We start from the raw sequence: 27,026 nt of genomic DNA, 5'->3' as shown, positions 1-27,026 counted from the left end.
TTTTTCAAACTGCACAAAAATTAATTTTTGCGGCCAAGCAAAAGATTCTGATTAGTTTGGAACTGAAACAGAAAGGCTTAATGTCCACTTTGGGAGTTGGACATCCAGCTATTCTAGGCACGAAGAGAAAACCAAAGCCTTTTCAAAAGGAAGCCCCCCAAAGAATTTCAGTCACCCAGGGATGGCCAATTTCAGATTTTAAATATATCCCTGCAATTGTATGCCTCAGTTTTCACTGCTTATTTCAATTATTTATTAAAGTAGATTAAATATGGTTAAGTTTAAATTGACAACCAAATTTGAATTTGACATATGTCCAAGGAGAAGGCAGCAAACAAATATGACAGGAAATGAAAAAGGCATTTAGAGTGCTAAGAGGCTGAGGTGTAGGGTGTTAGCACTTTAGAAAGATTGACTTTTTAAGCGAACCGTTACAAACGTAAAAGAGCTTATAAGAAAGAAATCTCTCTCAGCAGATATGTTTGGCTACCATAATGAAATATGTTCTAGTAAATCCCAGATGATGATGGTAATTCATTTTTCCAAAGCAGACCCAATTTCAAATATTCTAACTTAAGAACCTCAGTCTTTCTTTCTACATCTGAGATGACTAGTTCTGATTCCTCAGTAGCAGAAATACAACACAAATAAATATCATAGTTAGGTGAAAATAATGATAATTGAAAAAGCAGTTGAGTGAGAATGTAAAATAGTACAGTCACTTTGGGAAACAGTTTGGCAGTTTCTTATCAAATTAAATATACATATATTGTATTATTATTCAAGAATTCTTTCTAGGTACTTACTCAAAAGAAATTATAATGTGTACATAAATATTTACAGTATCTTTATAATAGTGAACGCTGGAAACAACACACATCTATTAACTGGTGAATGGTAAACAAATTATGATAAATCATCAATAAGACAAACAATAAAAGTGTTGGACAGGTTGTGGGGAAAAGGGAACTCTCATACATTGCTGGTGGGAATGTAAATTGCCATAGCCACTATGGAAAACAGTATGGAGGTTCCTCAAAAAATTCAGAATAGAATTACCATATGTTCCAGCAATCCCTCCTCTGGGTATCTACCCCCAAAATTTGAAAACGTTTTTCTGTAGAGATATATGCACCTTGATGCTCACTGTAGCCACTATTCATGGTGGCCAAGACATGGATATAACAGAAGTACCCTTCAATAGATGATTGGATAAAGAAGATGTGGTACATATACACAATGGACTATTACCAAGTCATAAGAAAAGATGCAATATTGTCATTTGCGACATCAATCTTGAGATTATCATATTAAATGAAATAAATCAGACAGAAAAACCATATGATTTCACTTGTATGTGGGATATAAAACTGAAAGGAACAAATGAAAAGATAAAAACTCATAGACACAGACAACAATTTAGCATTTACCAGAGGGCAAGGATGGGGTAGATAAGGATAGAGGGGGCTCTAATATACGGTGACAGAAGGAGATTTGACTTTGAGTGGTGAACACACAATGAAATATACATATGACATTATTGAATTGAACACTTGAAACCTATATAATTTTCTTAACCAATGTCACCACAATAAATTCAATAAAATGTAATATATAAAATGAAAAAAAAAAAGAAATCAAATATTAGAATATAGTTGAGCAATCTTTGAAAACGTATAAAGTACTGAAACATGTAAGAGTGTAGATGGATTTCAAATTATACTATGGGAAATAATCCAGTCACTAGGAGCTATATTTTGTTTAATACCATTTATATGATATTCTAGGGGAAAATAAAACAAGGATAGGTACAGAAATCAGGTTAGTAATTGACATGGGCTGAGGGTTGGTGGTGGAGATTATAAAATAGCAAGAGGGAACTTGGGGGCTATGGAAATGTTCTGTATCCTGAACTGATCAAACTCATCAAACTGTATACTTAAATGAAGTGAACTACATGCAAATTATATCTCAATAAATTCAATTTTGAAAATAGCTAGCCATAGCACATAATAAATACAATATCTGCATGGTACTATTATATCAATTAAACTCTATTAATATGAAGACCTCTTTAATAAATGAAGTCTGTTCTTATTTTTGAAATCTTATATTTTCCAAGCACACACTGAATATAAATGAGTCTTCCACTGAATGAACAGTGAGTGTATTGTGATTTAGTTTCCGATTATATTCAGAACATTTCTAACCATGCAAGGTAGTAGAGTTTGCAAAGTGGGAGACTGTGTTATAGTATGGTATGGTACTATAATTCCTAAACCATTATCCAATATTGGAAGCACACAGTGGTTCCTAACCTTTTTGGCACCAGCGACCGGTGCTTCTGTGAGAATCTATGCCTAAGGTGGAGCTGAGGTGATGATGCTAGTGGGGAGCAGCTGGAAATATAGAGGAAGCTTCGCTTGATAGCCTACCACTCATCTCATGCTCTGCGGCCCAGTTCCTAAGAGGCCACGGACCAGTACCTGGAAGTTGGGGACCCATGAATTAGAGTATAAAATTGAAAGTGTTGTAAATTACACACCACTGCAAGATTCTAATATTAGAAACAGTTTTTCACAGACATCCTCATTGCGAGCCACCTGCATTTTGTGATTTATTGAATCAGGAAGCTGATAAGAGAGAATGACAACAACAACAACAAACAACAACAACATAAAGAAATGCAATGAGAAAAGAAAGAAAGAGACAAGGAAAGAAGGAGAGAAAGAAGGGGAGTAATGGGAGGGAGGGAGGGAGGAGTAAGAAAGCAGGGTGGGGTTGGGGGAGCGGAGAGAGAAAGAAAATAAAGGAGGGAGAGAAGGAGGAAGAGAGGAAGAGTTTGACATAATAATAATTCAAGATTATTCAATTAAACTGCATACCCAGAAGCAGCAAGGATTTGTGGTTTCTCACAAACTATTTGCTATTTTCCCATTTCCATAAAATGGCATCCTATTTTTCTTAATATGGTTAGTGAAAGTGAAATACATGACATAAGGCATAAGAAGACAAAGAACCATCATTGTGTGAATATGGTTCATACTGGATCTTAAGAACAAAAGCTCACCCTTGAGCCGTCAGCCCCTTGAACTTCTATTTCTACTTCAGGACTCTACATTTACTACAACTCTGCTCTTCCTCGCAGATTCTCAAGTGACCCAAAATAATGATATTTTGAACACAGCATCCCTGACTTGTTATATGAACTTCATCTCTAAGATATTTCCTGCTTTCTATGACTATTATTAATTTTGTGCTACTGATTTCAGTAAAGGACTATTTCTATTATCTTTCCCAACTTCAAATTCACAGCTGATTAGCATGATCGCCCTGCTGTTGCAATCTGCTTTCCAGGATTGATTGATAGCCAGGATGATTTAGGAAAATAAACTTTTTTTCCCCCAAACTAATGTTGGCCAATACCAATGGGGAATGAAAGATTACTACTATATATGCTGTGCATGATTTGCCCAATTTCACTTCTCCCATAATTCATGCTTTTACCAGTCCAAAACTCATTTTAACCATTTTGGGTTTTCATTTTTTAATGCATACTTATACTAAATGCACAGAATATAATTTAAACTTTCCTTCATAGCTTGAATTTATTATTAAAACATCAACTTTTGTATGATTATATTAGAAGAAGAAAAAAGTTACCAGACGTCTGGGTTCAAAAAAAATCTGGCATTAATGTTGTTTCTATCCAAGTGAAGTTAGAAGAGAAAATTTACTCACCTCTTCTGCACGAATGCCACACAGCTTATTTCCTGACAAGAGTTTGTTTTTCAAGCTTTTATTCTGAGGAAAGAAACATAGTTATATTGCTAAGAAGTAATAAAATATTAAGAATTTCCTTAAATATGTCAATAGCATTGCATTTTTCTATGTTTTGTTCATGAGCGAGTCCTTTATGATATGACATATAATGAATTTTATATAAATGGAGTAGAATCTGTAATGTAAAAGACTGTTTCTTTTATTTAATTAAAATTTTGATGTATTGGCATTGATACATTTATTTAAAAAGATGGGACTTTATTTGGCCTCACATTTAACTTTTGTTTTCTATTTGTATATGTTATTTTTAAAATAATTTTAGTTTCAAATCTACAATTGATGCTAATTTCTGAAAGCACTCCTCTAAAGAGCAAGTATTTATTTCTATCACCTGGATGCTGGTTACCTCATATAATATAGCCATAGACCCATCAGGGTCTGCATTCCCTTTAAAGACTAGAGTCCTCATATTCCCAATACCTGTGCATTGCTCTCAAAGGGCTTCTTGGATGCTCAGAAGCTATTTCCTTTTCCAGGCCTTATAAGTGTGCTCTCTGCTGAGTCTGAGTACAGACGGATCTGTTAAACTTTGAACTTCTTATAATCCACCTAGATTCTTAGACAAATGTTTGTTACTCTGAAAGCCACATATTCTTATGCATCTGAATCTAAACACTTACAGCTATTCAATTATATCTGTCTCATTACACTCAGGCTTTTCTGTCTTTGCCTCAGTAACTGAGTATCGAGAACCCTTTTAGTGAGGCAGGCTAAAGGAGAGCAGAAAACTTTGTAAAACTCACAGAATTTAGGCTTCATACTGTCTCTAAAGAAACAATGTAAGGTAAAGTGCATCTCATACATAACAACTCTAAAGAGAGCAAACCGAACAAAATTTATGCAGAGTGAATGGATAACTGAATGAACGAATACATCAAATTTAAGAGTTCTTCACTCACAATTCTCACCTGTTTATGAACAATGTTTCCTATTTTATTTTTCTGTCATGCAAAGAGAAGGTACAGCTGCCTCAGTCAGAAAGAATCCTTTGTCTATTTTTTTTTCTTTTTTAGCTAAGAGTTGAAATTCTAAAAAGCTCATTTAGAATTTCAGTACCATAAAATGTTTCACACATATGAGGAGTTATCTTGATTCACTCAAGTAATGTCTTTTTGAAAATATTTGTATGCAGCATAAAAGCACAAGATTTGAGTTTTTAAAGAAGCTTTAATACTATACATTTTTCTATATTTAAAAGCTTGTAAACTACAAGAACAGGATACATACTGATGTTCTAACTCCGCAGTGTTGCTCAGATTGTAAGTTAAAAAAAATCCCTAGTTTTCCTTTTATTTATATCCATTTATGATATTTTTGAGTTATGGAATTTTAAATTTTTCTTAATGAAATGGTCCATTTTTCTCTTTTTGATTTCACTTATTGTTTTTGTACATAGAGATATCTTCACTATCTCTAGAGATTTGATACTCACTGAGATTTTCATCTTTTTTATGGTTATAGTCTTTTAGTGGAAAGATTGGTGAAATCCAAATAAGGTCTTTAGTTTGTTTAATAGTATTGTATTAATGTTAATTTCTTGGTTCAAAAATTGTATTATCACTTTGTAGAAGTTCTGGGTTAAAGTACATGAGAATATTTCCTATTAATTTGCCAGGATCTTTTCTATAGAAAAATAATTGCAAAACAAAAAAGTTAAAATATATTAAAAATAAAATTTAAATAAAAATAAATAAATAAATAATTGAGCAAAGTACATCTGATATGAAGATTTACGTGTCAACACAAGCATCCACACCTGAATAACTTTATAAATGATAATAAAGTGAGTATATTTGAAAATCGGTGTATGTAGTCTATGCTACTTAATATTTCCATTTCACTTAAAAGTATTTTCTTTCTTCCCTTTTTACTTAATATCTCTCTCTCTCTCTCTCTCTCTCTCTCTCTCTCTCTCACACACACACCCTTTTTGTTCATTTTGTTCAATTATAAGGTGAGAGACAAAGAAGTGAATAAAACATTATTTCACTGAAAATATTTATGATAGCTTAGGCAATGTACTTGATTGGCACACTGGGAAGACTGCCACTCCTCAACATGGATATCTTTTTGGCCACCCCAAAATGAGCAGTGATCATATTTCATGTCCACAGTCTGCTCTGGCTGTTGGTAATTCTGGGCAACTGTGTAAAGCAGTATGTACCATTAAGTTAAATGTCTTTTCTAGAGCTTATGAACTATAGTATTTCACTATGTTGAAATATATCCAGAACTGAGGAGAATTAGTTATAATCACCCACGATGGGGCCAATTGGGGGACACAAGGGAGAGTTGTCAAGGCCTATAATGAGATTGACCTTATATAGCACATTCTTCAGAAATGCGAATGGCACAGAGCACTAGAGAGCGAATACTGATTCCCAGACAATTCACTGATTTAACTTGTCCACTCATGACTAGTGACAATACCTCTTCTTTAACTCCCCCCAAAATATATGGCTTGGTATTATTTAGGTGTTAAGAACATGGTTTTTATAGTTCTGTAATCAAACATATCATTTCATCTTCCTTCTAAACTATGGATCTCATTTGTATCAAACCTAATAATGCTTTTATAAGATCTAAAATGACAATTTGCATGGGTAATTTTATCTACAATGTCAGAATTCAATTATAACTATGCCTCATGTGAGGGGATATAAATTAAATGTTTGAATGTCTATTATTTCTGCCTGCCATACTTCTACTGTCCCTTCTTCTAATAAACGTACCTTATTTTTCTTATGAGAAATATTTTCCATGCTAATCCCATGTGGCTTGTGTGACTCTAACTCTATCCACTATATCAAGGGAAAGGATAAGACTCGAGTCCAGTCAATAAGAGTATTAGTTCAGATTTAGTAAAGTAACAAAAACACCACAGATAAGACTCAAATATAAATCTTTTATTATCAAGAATTATTGAGGAAAATGTACTGAGGTTAATCACTAAGTCAGAACTTATCTGAGAATAGATCTAGCATACAAAAAGAACATTTCAGTATGGAGAGAGAAATACTGAATCCTGGTGATGCTGTCCCCTCCTCACCGCCTCATACAGCCTTGCCCTAAGCTATTATTCTGGGTTTTTCAGTTACATGCTTCTAGCACCAGCCTTTTCATTTTCTTGACACTGAAATCTTTTTGTCTACTCTATCTTACATAATCACATAATTCTGTCACGTCCTTAAGGTTCAGAGTAGCAAAGAAGAACATCCAAGTAATCAAGTTTATATCTAATGCTGATGTTATAGCTTATCAGGATGTGGGCAGAGAACTTATCTACATATTTTGCCTTCTCAAAATGAAAGGCAGATTTTGCTTACTATCTACTTAGAGAATTCTTCCTAATTTAATTCTGTACAAATTTGGGGTAGATTAAAACAAATGCCCCTACAACCTTTTTGGGAACCAGCTTGTATATGTCCCAGTCCTGCCTAAAAATGTTATTTAATATTTCCCATTGTTGATACAATAAAAACTCAAACTCAAACCTGATTGTAACAGAAAATCGTTCTTAACTAATAGATCTGCTTAATCTAGCTTTGATTGTTGCTTGAGAACCTAAAACATCACATTTTCAATATAGTTTACGTGGTATCTCAAACCCAACAAATATTCTGGGCTACAAAACAGAAAGAGATATAAATCTAATATATCTCTATAATCTTGCTATACGTAAATACAAAAATTCCAAAATGACTATGAGTTTCCATTTCACACAGTGCTTTCAAATGAAATTAGGTATTAACTGTATTTTGGTTTGCAAGTAATAGAAACCAATAATGGCTAAAAGAAGAAAAACATGAATTTCTTGTGAAGAGTCCATATAGAACAAAGACAAAGCCTGAGGAATAAGACTCAAAAAACACACAGAAACGAAGTAGAAGGAGGTATGCATGATTATAAGACAGAAATAGAGTTATTGTGACAACTAAATGAGAGACTTTAAATCAGTGTACTTAATTATAAGGTGAAATGATGAGGTCTCAGTGAATTTTTACGGTGTAAGTCAAAATCTGGGAACACTTAGTACTGTCAAATATAATGAATTATGTAAATGTGTTTATCACATTATTTTCTGGATTTAAATAAAATATACCACTGCTGCTATGCAGCTGAAAACATGTATTAATGTCTTTAAAGTGCAATTAAATATGAACCTAAAGTAAAAACACCTGCAGTGGTATTCAAAATAAAACCAGAGATTGCTGTGACTCACTGCAGAAAGCAAATCCTGTTTTAGAACTTCCTGAAACTGTGCAGAAACCACTGTATTTGACTGCTTGAGATACATGTTTGTTTTAATTTAAATGTATTTTTAAAATGCCCAGAAAATGGGCATGTCTTTTGAAATAAGTCATTTTGCTATTGAAAATCTTATATTCTGTATTTAGGAAAGCAATAAAATTTAGGTGTAATATGTAACATAAATACTTTGTTTTTAAAATAAATAATAGCAGATGTAATAATATTTTACAAATCCCCTAAGGATCTTTTACTGAGAACACTTCAGGAAAGAGATGGGGTATGGAACTGAGATCTAAACCATGAGTGTTTATTTCCTCAATTCTAAGATAATTTTTTTCACATTTTAATATTTCTGAAGTCAGGATATAGTCTACAACATTTTGCACTTTTTATGTAGTATTTATGGTTCCTCCAACCCCAAGAAAGCTGTTAAATCACACAATCCACTATACAACTGATGAATTCTTAAATTTAAAGATTCTTATTCCAAAGTTCTTATTTTAAAATAAGAGGTAAAGATGTCAATAAAGGGAAAGAACTTTTTTCTTTCGTTTAGAAAAAAGCTTAGGTGCACAGAAAGTAAGGAAAATAAAAAATGTATATATGGGCTTTTTATTTATTCTAAGCCACATAAAAGAAAAAAGTAGAATTTCCAAATGGAGGGAGATAAATTGTCTACAAAATAGTTTCAGACTGATACAAGAGAAAAAGGCCAAGGGGAATCAGCCACCTATCCATAACATAATATAAATGCAGAACTTTAAACAACTGAAAGAACTTTACTCAAAAAAAAAAGGCTTGAAGATATTCCTTTGGAATTAAAGGAAAATGTAATGTAGGTAGCAAGAAAGATACTTTGCATTTTCACTAATTTTTTTTCCAAATTATCTCCTTGTTTAAATATAATGCTATGATTTAATCTATATGTAGACTAATTGCTACTTTCATCAAGATTTATATTTTTACAGAAAGATTTAGAATTGAATAAATGTGAGTGATAGGATCATTCTATAAGTATTTAAATAAAATCACTGGACAGCTGCTCTATCATCAAAGTGATAGCAGATACCCTAGTTGAGAACTGGTTCTGCCAACTTGAATTCTAAATTAGTTGCAGGTGTAACAAAACTTTGACAAGTGCTCAAAGATTTCCTCACTGAGATAACCTTGGGAAAAAGATGGATATCGAATTTGGCTCTGATTCATTGGAAAATTTGATTGCTTCACGAGAGTTTCATTCTTAGCTTAGCACCAAACTAGCCATTATATCTAGTGCAAATTATTTAACACTTAGAAACTTAGTGTCAACATGTGTGAAATAATGCAGACTATCTAGGTCATCTCTCAGATTTCTCGTACCTTCAGGACTATTGCCCCCATCCCATTAAGAGGGGTATATAAGGGACGCGAGATGATGAGTTTTTCTTATGTCAAGTAAGATATTATTGCAATACATTCCAATTCACTGACTAAATTAATTAGGTTGTGTGCTAATTAATCTCATCATGTACCTACAAGACTATTTTTTAAATAGTATGTAAATACAGCACATTGGCTGTGTTCTTGGGACAGAACAACCGTACACGAATTCTACTTTTTTTATTAGTTCAGTGATTTTGGATGCATCTTATAATCTCTGGTGCTTGTTTTCCCATTCGTAAAATCATAAAACTATCATAATCAATTTATATGGGTGGTTGTATTAAATGAGATGATATAGGCAAAACATTTATAATAGTGATTATCACATAGTAAGCACTCAATAGATATTAGCAATCTTTATTCCAATAAAATTCACTTCACCTTATAAAAATAAAAAATATATATACATATATATTTTGATTAGGACAGCACTCCAAGAAGGTTCAGGGTTCCAGCATCACTATATATATTCATATATAAATATATATATTAAATGTATATTTATTAAATATAAATAAAATTTATATATAAATATATTTATTAACTATATATTTAGTAAATATAAATACATATATTTATTATTTTAGAAGATGGCAGATAAATTTCGGTTAATGAGTCCTGTAATTTCTCTTACAAATAAAATTTTATTGTGAAATCATTGCATTAAATGATATTTCTATGTCATATTTGTTCCTCCTTTAAAATAGACAATTCTCTTGGAAATGAAACCCGCTTTTGCTATTATTAACTCCCTTTCCTATCACAGAGCTCTCATCCTGATAGGTTTAAAATGTGGCTAACCATCTAAGATGACATTGACTCCAGAAATAACTTTATGACAAAAGCATTAACTTTCTTGTCAACATTTATAAAGACCTTTTACTTACTAGTACTAGGTCTAAAACAGTCCCTCTCTTCAAAGAATTCACAGCTCATGAAGGAGGCTGATGATAGCACCCAAAGGCTCTGGAGAGGCATCTACTCAGAAAGTGACACTGAGCTGTCTTTAGGTGTGCAAAGGAATCAGCTAAACAGTAGGAAATGTCAAGAGAGAGGAGTATGTGCAGTAGAACTACAAGATATTCGATTAATCATGCATAAGATACTGGTGAAAGAGGTGAGATATGAGACTGGAGAAGAGTGTTGAGGTTGGCCTCATACAGCCCTGTCTGCCATTGAAGAAATGGCATTTTATGTTTAGCATGAAAGTCACATGATCAGATTTACTTTTTAGGAAGTAGGGGATTTTTTTTTTTTGTTATTTGTTTCAAATTCAGTAATATATCTACTGTTTGCAGTAGTATAGGTTTAATTAGCAGTTTAGGCAGTATTTTATAAGTAGAATAAAAAACTGATACAACTCATTAACTAAAATAATATCTGATTAGAAAAACGGGCAGAAGAATTGAATAGACTTTTTTTCCAAAGGAGACATACGAATGGCCAACAGGTACACAAAAAGGCGTTCAACATTGCATTGCTTTTCATCAAAAGCAAAATCTCATAACACCTCATACTTGTTATAATGATTATCATAAAAAAGACAAGAGATAAGTCTTGGTGAGGATGTGGAGAAAAGGGTATGTAAACTGGTGCAGTCACTATGGAAAACAGTATAAAGATTCCTCAAGACATTTGAAATAGAATGATCCTATGATCCACTTCTGGGTATATATCCAAAGAAAATTTAAAAAGGATATTTAAAAGCTATATGCACTCCCATGTCTACTGCAGCATTATTCAAATAGCCAAGATATGGAAACAACCTAAGTATCAACAGATGAATAGACAAATAAACAGAAAAAGAAGACTATCTATCTATCTATCATCTATCTATTTATCTATCTATCTATCTAGTTCAGCCATGAGAAAGAAGGAAATTCTGACATTTTCAACATGGATAAATCTTGAAGGCATTATACTAAGAAAGATAAGTCGGACAGAGAAAGACAAATACTGTATTCTATCTCTCATGTGTGGAATCTAAAAAATGCTAAACTTGCAGAACACAGAGTAAAATGTTAGTTATTGGCAGCTGGGCAGTAGGGGAAATGAGGATATATTGGTCAAAGGGTGCAAACTATCAGTTAAAAGATGAAGTTCTGGGGATCCAATTACAGCATTGGGATTTTATTTAACAATAACGTATTATATACTTGAAAACTGCTAAGAGAGTAGATCTTAAAAGTTCTCACTACAAGAAAGAAAAAGGCAATTTTATGATGGAATGAAGGTGTTAACCAAGACTATAAATATATCAACTTGACATGTTGTACACTTTAAACTTAGACAATGTTATCTGTCAATTATACCTCAATAAAACTGGAAAAAATCACCAGCTGCTGAGTGCATGTGTGTGTTTAAACTAGCATTTGTTGAATGCTTATTTTGTGCTAGGTATTTTACATAGTGCTTTCTATACATTATTTCATTGAATTCTCACAGCAGCCCTATGAGAAAAAAGTTTTTAATTATCTCCATTTTAGAAATGACAAAACTGAAGCTTAACGATATTATTTAATGAAGTCATGTTGAAGCAGTCACTAAGTGATAGAACTGGGATTAGTATACATCTAACACCTTACAGAACTTATGATCTTCTCCATCATGCTATATAGTTTTTACTAATTCTCCTCTGCTTTAAAAAAAAAAGATAAAATAAAGACAAGTATTGGATTTCTATTGAGAAATTAATAAACGATAACCAAAATGTACATAAACATGGAATTGGTCTTTGAGTTTTTAATTCCAGATACAGTCAATCCAACCCCACCAGGCAATATGATAAATTATAGTTTATAAAATAACTTTTTCTCTAGAACAGTAACTAGGCAAAGTAAATATATTGTGAAATTATTAGAAACGATTAGGATATTTTCCTCCTGTTCTGCCTGTTTAAGACTCGAACATCTGTCACCCTCTCCTTGCAGTTCTGCTGGGAATTCTCAGTCCAATGAAGCTATTCTATACCAGACGCACAGCTGAGTGACTACAGAAATTAAGAGAAAATATCTCTCTTTATCCAACTTTGTGAGAGGAGTGAATTCTTTTTTTAATTTTTTTTTTTTGGAGTTTCATCAAAATTTACCTTACATCTCCTTAGGCCCAGGATTTAAAAAAGTGTTAGAACATATTTCCACATTCCAATACGAGTGGTATAACTGCATAAAGAAATATCAAAATTATGTCACTAATTCCATAAACTTTAAAAATCATTTTGTTCAATCTTTGCTAGTTAATCACCGTTGCATACATGATGACTAAAGGTCATCAATGCTTGCTTATGAGAATAAATTTGGACCCAGTCTATTATTTAAGAGTTAATTGAAGCTTGCCAAATATTGACTGTCGTGAGTAATTCCTTTTTAGAGTAGTAGTAGTGAGGATCTGATGTTATAGTTCAGTCAGACAATAAAATTTAACTGTTATAAATTTCAAAAGAAGATGATTTATTTGATACTTGGAATTTCTTTTTCCTCTAAAGATTACAGGAAAATTCCCACAAGATGTGGCAGGAAGAATATGCTTGTCATTCACTTTTATGCTTCAAGCTTACAAAAGTTAACCTTATTGATGGTTTTATACATTAAATTGATTGGGGAACAGATATATTTTGTTTTAGTATTATGATAAATTTATCTTCACTAATAAGGGGTGTGTTTTGTTAGGGAAGAAAAGGAACCAAGTTTTCTTTGCATGCTCCTAGCCAAATCCATGAAACAATTCTTGGTTGTCTTTCTTGTCTTGCTTGCATCAGCATTTGACACAGTTGATTATTACGTCTCCTTGAGATATTTTTTTTGTTTCCACTTGTCTTGTGGAACACCTCACCTTTCATTTTGTTGTCTCTCTTTCTTTTTTTGAATTCTCCCTCAATGATCTTTTGTCAATCCCAATTGCTTCCCACATCTCAACTCTGGAGTAACTCACAGTTGAGTACTTGGGCATTTTTACTCTGTACCCCCACTACCACAGTGATCTCATTCACAATCATGTCTTTAAATACAATCTCTGATGATTACCAAACTTATAACTCTTGGTTAGACCTGTCAGACCTGTCTTCTCATCTAACTGTTAACTTGTCTGTCACACATACTCATCTCATGACGCATGCCAAATTAGTGTCATTTCCCCGCCAAACCTCCTTCACCTACAGTTATCTCCTTTAAATTAAGGACAGTATCATCTTCCTAACTGTTCGTGCTAAAAATCTTGGAGCATTCTTGACTCTTCTCATTTTGTCACAATGTATATGTTACTCAATGCATGTAAATGGCTTATGATAAAGTATATATTCATAATTAAATGTTGCATCTGCATCTTTTTCTCCATTCTTTTTTTTTTCAAGAACTTATTAGACAACTATCATAGACTCAATCTTTCATCTGTGTCTCCTAACACACACACATCCCGTATTTACTAGTGTAGAATTTTAAGTTAATTTCTCAAATTATGCTATGAGTCATTATTTTTCTCTTCAGATTTGTCCAGACAAAAGTTTTTAAAAATTTTCTCTAAAATATTTTTATTTTAAATTATTTTAATTTTAAATCATTCCAATGGCTATAAACACATACTTTTTCTAAGGTCTATAATCTTTCTTATTTTATATCCATTTATTTATTTTGGTTTCTTTCTTAACAGTTTTACAAATAATGTTATTTTTCATATTCTTGCATTTATCTCTTGAAGTTACCAGAAACAATTATTTTAAATTTTTTGTCTGCAGCCAATGAATCTGCCTGTGCTCTTTTCCCTGTGGTGGCCTGGCGTGCAACAGCCACCTCCTTGGTAGTGTATGCCACCTGTTGGAAATATTAATTGCCCTAAAGGACCTTAAAGACGGCTCTCTCTAGTGCACATTCATATCTGACCTCATGCTGTACCCAGTCTAGGCCCCAAAAGGGTATGTGGGGTGCCTTTGGAAATTCCTAGGGCAGTGGCCAAGGTTCACACTGGCCAAGTCATCATGTCCATCTACACCAAGTTGCAGAACAAGGGCATGTGATTAAAGTCCCACACAGGGCAAAGTTCAAGTTCCCTGGCTGCCAGAAGATCCATGAAGAAGTGAGGCTTTACCAAGTTTAATGCAGATGAATTTGAAGATATGGTAGCTGAAAATCAGCAGCTCATCCTTGATGGCTGTGGGGTCAATTCTATCCCTAATCATGGCCCCTTGGACAAATGATTGGACCTCCTCTTGTGGAGGCTTCAGCACTATCTGTTGTTTACTCGTGCCCAACAATAAATCCTACTTCCTCTCTATCTAAATAAATACATATACACATACATACATACATACATACATATATAAAATGTTTGTCAAGGTCTTCCAAAAAAATTAGTATTATCTATACTTAATTCTATTTGTTAATTTTATTTACTGTGGTTTTTATCCCTGAGTTTCTTATGTGTTTTGGAATTTGGGCATGCAGATTTACTTTGTGATGGAGATGTTATTTATTTTTTATTGTTTTTGCTTTAATTTTCTTTACTTCTGCTCATCAGTACTTGCCTAGTAGTTTTGTGGTTGCCTCTACCTGCTAAATATGCTTTCTACATTTTACTAGCTAGTTGATTTTTCCAAGTAACTTAACCACTGTGCCTAGGTGTCCAAAATTTTTAAATGATAATAAAAAGAGTAACTACTCCATGTATTTGTTGTGAGCACTGAAATAATGACTGTAAAGCACTTATCAAGTGTTTTGCATATAGAAAGTAACTAAGGTTATCATTTATAATAATAATTGCTATTACTAATTATGTCATACCATATTTTTTATTACAGCAAGCCTAGACTGTCTTCTTTGCAACTAATTTAGATATATTCTTCAAGTTCTAGTCCTTTATATATTTCTCATTAAATATATTTTCTAATAAGAACCCCATCATTTGAGTTACCTCCTACTCTCATATTTGCTTATGTTATATCTTAGGGTTGAGGTTATGTTATTGGCTATTTTAAAATTCTGAAGTTTTTATTTTTTTCAAACTTTGGGCTCTTCCAGGTGACAGGGTTTTTAAGGTCAAAGATTACCCCTTTTTTGCATTTTCTTTCCTCAGTGTCAGATAAAATGTTCTTAATAGAGTATGAACATAATAAATTTTATACTAAACTTTAAACTCAAAACCAAATGTTATGTCATAGAGAAATGTGTAAGAGGTGGATTTCACTTATAGTCTAATAATTCTCAAATTACGTATTTATTTTATATCCACAGCTGTGTCACAATTTTCCTTAGTGCTAGACTCAATTTTGGATCTGGTTAAAAAAAAAAGAAAAACAGCTGTCATATTTTTTAAATAAGAATATGTCTGACTATAAAGATTTAATTGAAAGACTTTTGTCAAAAAATAATAAGCAATTGTATGAAAAGCATAATGTTTTCATAGATTCCAGCATGTTATAAGTTAAGAACTATATTAATTCCCTTCCAACAAAAGCAAACAAAAAACAAAAACAAAAACAAACACCTTCAAGTTATACCTTCTGAAATAAGAAAGAAAAAGTGTTTACAAATAAAAAGCGCAAGTACTTTAAAACACGCACATTGAGGAAATATTGAAGATGGAAAGTTTTACTTTCAAACATTAAGTAGATATGCCCATTTTATAGGTATATGCAAAAGTAAAATAGAATTTCTACTCTGAGTGCCTATAACTATAGGCCTAATCTGTACTGATTCATATGCTAGTTCTTAGAAAATAGTTCAGTATGATTAATATCATTCGATTCACTAGAATGTTATACTTTTTTTTACTATCGATTAATCTGTATTCTATCTGACTTAATAAATAGAACAAATTGAGATATGCAAAAATGTTAGTACTGGTTAGATAATTTCTTCTAGATATCTGCTCAAACCATGCTTGAGCCTGGTTAAAGTGGCTGGTGACAATAAAGATAACTGCTTAGTGTTTTTTATTAAACTAAAGAAACTGAGATGGATCAAAAGAGAAATTTGAAAAAAAACTTGACACTAAAATCAAACTATGCTTTATCTAGGGTCAAATGCATCTACTACCTTCTTCTTAAGCACAAGTTTGCTCAGTCCTATCTGAAATTTTGCTCCAAATATCAAGTACCCCAAATATCAAGTACCCCAAATATCAAGTATTCTTCCTGTATCCTTTTTCTGCTTATCTAAAACTTAATAATCCCAGTACAGCAATTGTCCTTCAAGTGACTTGGCATGCTGTGAGAAGAACAAGGACTGCTACACAGACTTTCTCCTTTGAAAGGAAATTATATCATATTATTATTATTATTTTTGCATGTGAATAAGTAATTTGATCTTAGAGAAAACATCTGTGTTCAGAGTGCATTCTGAATACAGTGGAGGAGTTAGATGTTCATATGATTATACTTAAAGATATCATGGCAAATTTACTTCTCTCCATCTCAGTTTTGACCTCTAATTCTGTGTAAATTTTTATCATTAAAATTAGAACGCTGGTTTTTATTTTGTTCATTTTGTCATTCATTTATTCATTCTTCGAATATTATAAAAGTAACCCATGTATGGTGCGTACAAAAAGACATCAACATGCAATATCGATTCTTCACATTATATGTCATTAGGGACTACAAATTAAAACAGCAATGGGATACCACTACATATCTATTAAAATGGCAAAAATTCAAAATACTGACAACTCAAAATGCTGTGGAAGATATAGAAGAACAGAAACTCTTTCATTGCTGGTGAGGATACAAAATGGTACAGCCACTTTGGAAGACAGTTTGGCAGTTTCTTACAAAACTGTATATACTCTTACCATATGATTTAGCAATCGTGCTCCTTGGTATTTACCCAAAGGAGTTAAAAACTTACATCCACATAAAACCTGAACAAGGATGCTTATAGCAGCTTTATTCCTTATTGCCAAAACTAGGAAGAAACTAAGATTCATGTCAACAGGTAAATGAATGAATGAACGGTAGTACATCCAGACAATAAAATATTATTCAGTGCTAAAAAGAAATGATCTATCAAGCCATGTAAAGACATGGGTTAAGCTTAAATGCACACTACTAAGTATAAGAAGTTAATAGGAAAAGGCTATATGCTGTAATATTCAAACTATACAACATTCTGAAAAAAGGTAAAGTTATGGAGACAGTAAAAAGATCATTGTTTTCTATGGGATTAAGAGAGGTGGAGATAAATAAGCAGATCACGAAAAATTTTTAGGGCAAAACTATTCTCTATGAGACTGTAATGGGGAATGTGTGTTATACATTTGTCAGAGCTCATAGAATGTACTATAATACCATGAGTAAACCCTAATGTAAGGAATGGACTTTGGGTGATAAGGGTGTGTCAAAGTTAGTTCATTGATTATAACAAATGTACTGTTCTTGTGTGGGATATTGACAGTAGAAGAGGCTAAAGGTGTATGGGAATACAGGGTATACAGGGTATCTGTACTTTCCTCTCAATTTTGCTGTGAACCTAAAACTGCTCTAAGATATAAAATCTATTAAAATAAACAAACATATTCAACTTTATTAAAAACAAAAGAATATATGACTTTACAATCTACAAAACAATAGACTGAAATAATTGGTATATTTGCCATTTAAACCAAGATATTGGATCATATATGTAAAATATATATTTCTTAAAAAACAATATTCATATGATTGCATAGAGACATATTAATAAACATTTTTAAAAACTATATAATAAAGCTACTTTAATTTTCATAGTAGCTTTACACCACAAACATCCCTCTGAAAGTTCATAAAGTAGCAGATTAATAGTTAAATACTTGAGATCTATTAAAATATGGACAGTATATAAGAGATCACAAATTAAATTATAAATATTCTTTTTGGTGTTTGCTAAAATAACAGAAAAATAATAAATAAACACACTAAATGAAGAGAATATAACAATTTTCTTAATTGACATATTTTTACAAATGTACATATTATAAATAAATAAAATTCATACAGTCGATTGTATTTATCATTTTCGGTCTGTATAAACTTTTCGTAAAATCTGATCAATAAAATTACAATATACTTTTAAATGTATTTTGCTTTAATTTAGATACCATTCACATCAGCAAATGTTTTTCCATTTTTATTTTATATTTATGTTAGAATTTTGAATGATTATTTCATTGTATGACTCAAAACCGTAACTCCTGCTTCTAAGATTGTGGTCCCAGAGGAGAGAATATGCATAGTAGGTAAATATTATTTATTGTTTATTGAATATTTGAAGCATTTTAATTTTAAAATCAAATTATCTTCAACTTTTTGTAGTTATTTGTATATACAAAGTCACAGGCTCTGGCTTTGGCCATAAAGAACTGAAGCCAAAATACACACCATCAGCCCCCTTACACATGACTTGCTCATCCTACTCACCTTACAGACATAGAAATGCTCAAATCTAGCTTTATCTCTGTTCCATTGTACAAATCTCTCTTACGAAGACATCTGTTTTACCAATATATGTATTTTTTTTTTTTTTTTTTTTTGCAAATACTCAGCCATCCTTTTCATTATAGCTAAATATCTTTATCAAGGGTAACTTTTATTTCCCTTAAACTAGAACCAAAAATCCCTCAGTTAAAAATAAAGGAATATAATTGAATTTTAAATGTTTTAACTCATCACAGACTTGACATATCCTAATAATAATTAACTCCATGTAACAGTGAGGTGAGGACATTTAGATTAGTGAATCTCTTAGGTGCACCGGACAAATGAAAAAGCAAAGCCAAGATTCAAACATAGGTTTTGACCTTTATCAGGTCTTCCATCTCCACGGCCCAGGCTCAAAATACACTCTCCATGCCTCCCACCCAAAAGTCTGTTTATGTACATAAACACTCAGCTTAGGAGGAATTCTCTTTTGTGAAACAATTATTGTCATGCTAAACAAAGCACTTTCCACAACACAGATACTTTTGAAAGAACATATTTTTGCCTGAAGTGGTGCCAGAGTAAAGAACAGGAAGGCCGAAAGAATTCCTCTTGAAAAAATTCCCAAAGCAGCTAAGAAATGTCTAGCACTAGCGCAAAGCCTCAAAGTTACAATAACAGATGAAAGTTTTCACCATCTAGGATTTTATAATCTAAACTCTATATGTGTAGAGAATGAGAGAAACCTTACAATCTTAAAAAATAGTAATACTGAAACAGTTTGCTTACCTACTAATCTTTACTAAGAATTTCCTGTATGCCAGTGGATCTCAAAATGTGTGTTCTGGAACAGCAGCATTAGTATCACCTGGGTACTTATTAGAATAAAAAATTATTAAGGCCCAAATTGACCCAAACTTACTGAGTCAGAATCTCTGATAGAGGCCTAGCTATTGGCATTTAACAAGCCTTTCAGGTGATTTTGCTGCTCACTCAAGTTTGAGAAGTACTGATGAAAGCAAATGTAATAACTTGCTCCATATTTATGCAGACAGAATCTAATGGCATTCCATTTCTGGTTTTGTGCTCACAGCTAAATAAAATCTCTCTAGTTCATATCACTTACAAATATTTTAAGTTAACTACTCTCATTCTTTCACTTCTACCAGCCCACCCTGAGTGATTTTAAATAATACAAATTATCAGACTAACACATGGCTACCTTCAAATGTTACTCTAGTGTCATTACTAAGCAGCCCTCTCAAATATGGTAAAAGCACACCCATAAATCTTTCTGGCTGCAGTACTGTGACAGGGCTATTTTTCATGATGATGGGAATACGATCCAGACAGCTTTTAACATAAACCTTGCACTGTATACTCTTCATGAATAATAAATCGGCCATGCAAATAGTCTTTCTAATATCCACTTTCACGGACATTCTCTTGGTATTTTGTAAGGGTTTTAAAACTTAACATTGTCTCTGCCTGATTTGCAGTTATGGTTCCCAACAAGCTTATCAGGATTTTGATGCCAAATGTAGACTTGGCTAGTGTTTTCCATTCAAGTCTTATTAAAGCTTAGAGGTGGAGGTAGACTTTTTCTAAGTTACTCTATCAACCTTAACATGGTAAGTATCTTAACCAAACATAGTAAGTATCTTAACCATAGAGTCAATGGCTTATAGTTATAAATAGTGATTTATAAATTACTCATTGGTAATAAAAATGACTTGATCTACAAGTTGAAGACATTTCATCTTGCAATTTGCATGCATAGTTTTATATCTTATGGTTCTCCTAATGGCTTTATGAGGGAGGTGCCAGAATGCCCATTTTGAAAGCGAGATAACTAAGGCTGTGCATTTCATATTAAAATATTGCATTGTCCTAATCTTGGGTGCTTGTGTGATGCTTTTATTAGGTAGAAGGTTCTGGGTTTAGTTCTGTGTGATAGACACTCAGAATAGAAGAATTTTAACTAAGAGTTTCTTTCTCTGACTTTCTGACACAAAAGTCAAAGTGCTTGACTCTATTTTCTGACAGTATTGAGGGCCAGACTCCTTCTGACTTGATGTGTTGCCGCCTCTCTGGTGTTGCCCCTGTTTATGGTCCATGGTATCCTCATCTCTATGGCTACATTCCACCATAAAAGAAGAGGAAAGAAAAAGAGTAAACACTTTTTCTTTATGGATCCAACCTAGAAGGTGCTATCTTCTCTTCTGTTTGTAAAACAGTGGCCAGAACTTAGTATATGGTCCCAGGAGGTAGCAAAGGAGGCTGGGAAATGTTAATTCTAGGTGTCAATTTGCTCGGATAAAAGTCAAGTATCTTTTAGAACATAGAGAATAGCTATTAGAAGAGAACTATCAATTTTTTTTTTTTTTTTTTGCTACATTTGGCCGCTCTTCTCTCACCTTAATTCAGAACTTGGATTTTAACTCTTGAGATAGGTAGTAAAAACTGGTAAGTAACAAATCTTCAGTACTAAAATTAATTAGTAGAATACATGAGAACACTTTTCTCAGCTGACAATATCAGTCCGCCAAGTGCCCCACACTCTATGAGTCTGCAGAAATTTGATTCTTGCTCCCAAGCCACTTATTATCCATCTGGCAAGAAGACATCACAGATGAAGGGTTTAGTCAGTATTTCTCACACTGGGGCCTTTGAATTACCTTCGGAATCACCTAAGGTGTTTAATAATAAATCAGAATCTTGGTCCCTGCCCAGGCTGGTGAATCAGAATCTGGAAATGTGGCCCAGGAACCTACATTGTATTACTCCCAGAAGAATCACATTAAGCAGAGTGAGAGGAAGAAATGGATAGATTTTGATCCTTTCAGAATCTCTTTGTCTTCTCTTATGTCCTCCATTACTAATATCCTTCTACAGTATCTGCAGGTTAATCTTTCTATGCTTATTAATCTCTGGCAGGTGTTGAGCTCAAATGTTACAGAAGGAAGATATACAGAATCTTCAAAATAGTCAAACTTTCAGGTGTTATCTTATACAAACTTCTAAACGGTGATGCAAAGTAACCAACAAGGTGTAGTGTTTCTACTTAACAAACAAGTAAACTAAACTGACATTCAAGAGGGTCAAGGGACTTACACTATGCCACACAGCTCTTAAAAGCAAAGGGGGACTGAGATCTCTATCTGACCTCGGGTCCTGTGCTCTTCTTCATCTTTTTGCCATTGTCTCCCAAATAACAGAAGGTTGAGAACATAACCCCAAGCATAAAGCAAAGGTGGTTTCAGTTTTGCCAAATCTGACCCACGAGGATGTGCATTTTGGTACCTCTCTCCTCAGTGCTTACAATTTATTCCAACTAGAAGGCCTACTTAGCAATTTTTAATGTTGAAAATAATAGCTAAGGTCAAAGAGTTTTCCTGAAGGAAGTGGAAGGGAAATGATATCGAATGCCTGCCCCCAGCACTAATCTAAGCTCTTCACATAATACAGACAGAATAACTCACACTCGGAAACTCAAAGCTTTTGTCACTCTGTCATTCTAACTTATGCTGGGCTTATAGTGTAAATGATCGATTATCCTGCATTTACCTGTATTTTCTTCTAATTAAGTTCAATCATGTAAAGAATATTCATTACCTAAGGAAGTTAGAAATACATGTAGGATTTTAAAGTCACTAAATGCCATTTCGCTTTTGAAATTTGTAAAGACCTACAGCTTGTACAAATCTTGTGCTCACATTTGACTCTTCTTGTGGTATGCCTGCTGTGATATGTGCTTTTAGACTAACACTGGGGCTTTAAAGCATTAGAGTCTGTGAATGAACTGTCATCACATCTGTCTTAATTTCATTTCCATCTGCTCATGCGGTGTGCACCTGTACTTGGCTGATTAGACAAGAACAAGGGGGAAAAAGTCTTCTAATACTGTTCTCCTTGTAGTCTAAATGAAGCCTTCACTGTTTAATTGATGGAGTGTTAGAGAGGAAAAAGAAAAAAACACAGAACAGAATTCCCAAGACAAATATTTTAGTGCTAGGTCTCCCATCTACAGGTTTTCACCATGGACATATCTGTTCTGTTCTAAACCTCAGCTTCTCCATCTGTAATTATGTCGGCCTCTTGACTACATTAGTATGAGAATAAAAGAAAACAATAAATGTGACAGTGCTTTGTAAATGTAAAAAATACAATTTTTTCAGATGCCCTATATTCAAATGTCATTGAGAGGGAAGCAAAAACTAAAACTTATAGAGTTTTTCTAAAATATGGAATTTACTGGTTGATTTCAAAAAACCAATATGTGCTTCTACTGCTTCCATAAGCTTAAATTACTCTTCATTTTTTGAGTATAAATGGGGAATCAAGACATGCAGAGAGGACTGTTGAAGAATTGATAGGTAATTACCATTTTAAATATGTTTTTAATTCTCCAAAATGCTTTAATCTCCTCAAATAGTTTAATAGATGCACTGAGTTACTACTGAGTTACTACAGCCAAGGCAGGGAACAAAGTACTTAGATTAGGGAGTACATCTGAGACTGCAGCAAATAGGGAAAGCAAATATAGCATGAAATCATTTCAGTTGGATATAAGTACCCATAATTAGTAGCAAACATTGTGCAAAGCACATTAGAGGGAATAAACCTCCTTCAGAAGGCTACTGAATTAGACTAGCACTGGTGTATGAGGTGAACTTTCAGTAATTGTAAGAGTGAGACAAGTTTGCCAATGATAGCAACTACTCTGATATAAGAAACAGACAGCCTGATGCAGAGTGATGTGGGAAAAGATAGCGTCTGGACACATAAAAGGGAATCTGAACAACCTTAACATTTATTATAACTAGGAAGAAGGTGGAGAAAGGGAAAGAGGGGACCCAGGATAAGAAGAGGGAGGGAGAGAAGGAGAAAAAAGACGAGAGTCAGGAAGAGGTGAACCCGAGAAGAACAGAATCATATGTAACTAACTGAAAGTCTAGGTTTCTATAACTTCCTTATTAAGGTAGGATAAGGAATGGAAATATAATTGGATAAGGACCTGTGTATTATTTTAGTTTGGAAAAATTACTTCTTAATGTAACTCCATGGCACATTGCACATAAACCTCACCCCAAAACATGGGTCAATAATTCTCACAAAAATATTTGCATTGACTTCATAAAGTTCTGAATTAAAGAATTTCTCCAGATGCTATTAAACAGTTTTTAATGTGGGTTTTAAGGAATACTGACTCTATGGAATAGTGGTAGTGATAACCTCACAAATGACTCTGATTAAATAAAGTGGAGAAACATTGCTGTTTGCTGAAGACATCTCAGAACTTGATTTAAAGACAACCTTCAGCAGTAGATTGAAGGTCATGGTACTGTAGTGGAACTCAGGCTTTCTTGAAAATCCTTTCTGACAATTAAAATAAAGAATGAAGTGCTTGGGATAAATTCAGTATGACAACACAATGTATAGAATGGGTGATCTCTGGAATCAAGCATACATGATGACTGGTTGACTATAACTGATTGATAGGAGAGCTGACAAAATTTCAAGACTAATTATAGCCAGATAAAAAAGAACATTATATTGTGATTTAAAGTCATTAATCGACTATTTCCATAGAGGAAATTGTGGTTGACAACCTCACTAGTAATCAATGTAATTAGATAATGTTTTTAATATATCAAATTTGTTTTAAAATATTTAAATAGAATATGAAACACATGGTAAGAGAGAGAAAGTGAAAGTATAACAAAATGGTATTTTTAAACATTACAAAGAGATAATAAATTTTTATAACCTTTTTAGGGGAAAAAGAAGCACCAGGCAAAAAGTTATTCATCATCTAATATTTTATAATAATTTAAACCATGGAACTAACGTTTTTCAGAAGAGAAGATTAAATAAACATTCATCCCATGGCCAATTGATCTTTTTGTTGTTTCTCTTACATTTAGACTGATCTGGAACACCAGTAGAGAACAACAGCTATTGAATTTCTACCAATTAAATGATCAGGATAAAGACTACAATCAAATAAATCTTCGCTTTCAATAAAAAAAAAAAAAATTAACCTAGAGCATCTCCCTTAAGATTTTTGTGCAACTGATAGTTGTGACAGGTTAAAATAGACCTAATTTCTTGGGTAATTCTTGAGTGAGCAGCATCAAGAACACAGAGAATTTAAGATACTTTTGGGAAATTTATTACAAATTTCTTCACTCAAGTTCTTACTCTGAAACCAGGGAATTATACCTTCAAGAAACAGATTTCTTGATTTAAAGTAATAGAACCAGATGCTTGCTAGGAGCCCAGGGGAACTCAGGAGGCTGAGCAGAAAAAAATTTCCAAGATTACACTCCTGCTACTATTAATGGATCTTCCAAGATATTCTCTAAGCCTTCAAAATTCTGCTAGAAAACATATGATCAGGAGACTTGGGTAATGTGATTGTGCAAGAGAACAAATAGCAAAAGGATCTGGCTTTCCTCATCTCCCATAAACGGTAGGCAGCAGAAGGAGGCAGCAACATTACAATTAATGGAAAACGTCTCCAGATGGAAGAATAAGATGCTAATAGAAAAAGGGATAGTTTCGCTGTTCTTAAGCAGAAAATGATCAAAGTTTGCTACAATAACCTCCAGAGCCACTTTGTACTCCAGGACAATTACAAAAAACATGAAACAGTCTATTCACAAAACCATGTTCTTTATAACAACGATACAAGCTCTCCTATTTTTAAGGGGCCCCTGGTCATTCCCACCCCAGATTAGTATCTAACTGAATCATGCTTTTATGACTTTTTAGATAATTCTAGTTAGGTGCTCTTGTCTATCAGGTCTTACCTGCTTGTACTTAATTATCGCTTCATTTGCCATTTAGGTTTTTATCTGGTTTTGCTTAAATGTCTCACTAGGAATGACAGTCACTGAGTCCAGGGTGGTTATCCTTTAAAAGGAAACAAAATTCTCTGATTTTCCTTCTCTAGTAGACAAGAAAGTTCTTACTGTTATTTTCTCTTTATTTAGACATCCAATATCTCCTCTTGTTACTGTTACTAATTCTGTCTGTTAATAATTTTAATAATAATAATAATGTCTGTTAATAATTCTGAAAATATCTATAAAGAAAATTTCCCTAAAGAGATGACGTGTCTGGAATATCAAGATAGATTGTGCCTCAATCTGCATTTAACCTTATCTAATTCCAGTAACGTTTACTGAGATTCCACTATATATCCGACTTTCTGATTGGAACTGGGATATGAAGATAAATGAAGCATGCCACCTGCCTTCAATATACAATATATTGAGAAATATAGACAGACTGAACAAGCTAAACTGCTGACACGGTAAATGCAAGTTATCGATATCATCTATGTTTTATGGAACCCAGAGGAAGGAAAATTGGCATCTATGAGAGGCTGGGAAGGCTTCTCAGCAAAACTAATATTTACATTTTGCTTTGAAAGTTGCAGTACTAGGTCTCTCTCTCTCTCTCTCTCTCTCTCTCTCTCTCTCTCTCACACACACACACACACACACACACACACACACACACACACACACACACAGAGGCCTGGACCTTTAACTCAAGCTAGCACTGAAGTTGAAACTAAGCATGGAATAAAGAGAACCAGAGGGAAATTCAGAAAAGTTTACAACCTCGACAAGTGGCTCAGGGACTAAGAAGTTATCTGAAATGTGAATTTTGATTAGAGAAGCAGAATGTGAGAGGAGGAACACTTTGAGGCAACAATAGTAGGAAAGAACAGTTTTTATAATGACATACAGCTTTGTCCATGGATGAGGGAGCAGATTTAAATGTCAGGTTAGTTTGGGGGAAAAGTAGGGCTGGGCTAAACTTAGATCAGACAAAGTTAAACAGACAGAGTAGAAATGTTTCCTTAAGACAAGAAAGGAAGAAACTTCAATTTCACATAGCATATCAAAAAAATTCATCTGTTTAAAAGACAATTTATATGCTCCTCTCCAACATCAATACCATTTTACCCTCTTCAGTCTAAGCTGACCTCTCATTTTTTTTGCCAGCATGTGTGTGATAGTGTTTTTAATTCTACATTTGCTTAATTTACCTAACTAACTCTAAAAACTCCCAAAGAAAGACTATGTCATAGGGTAGAAAATCTCTCCTATTT

The 27,026-nt window shown here is 33.2% G+C and overlaps 1 protein-coding gene and 1 pseudogene across 4 annotated transcripts in view; one reads left to right on the top strand and one right to left on the bottom strand.

The window, feature by feature from the left end:
- Nucleotides 1–27,026, bottom strand: part of LUZP2 (leucine zipper protein 2) — a 390,997-nt gene that overhangs the window by 97,214 nt on the left and 266,757 nt on the right. For all 4 annotated transcript variants that reach the window (XM_039865935.1, XM_039865945.1, XM_039865920.1 and 1 more), the window contains one exon: nucleotides 3,742–3,804. In XM_039865935.1, coding sequence (XP_039721869.1) covers nucleotides 3,742–3,804 — 63 coding nt within the window. The remainder of the gene's footprint in view (nucleotides 1–3,741; nucleotides 3,805–27,026) is intronic.
- Nucleotides 14,240–14,364, top strand: LOC120610824 (uncharacterized; annotated as a pseudogene).

The sequence above is a fragment of the Pteropus medius genome, unplaced genomic scaffold (assembly GCF_902729225.1).
Source record: "Pteropus medius unplaced genomic scaffold, Ma_sr-lr_union100, whole genome shotgun sequence".
NCBI classification, from domain to species: Eukaryota; Metazoa; Chordata; class Mammalia; order Chiroptera; family Pteropodidae; genus Pteropus; species Pteropus medius.
This window is presented reverse-complemented; position numbering and strand designations above follow the sequence as displayed.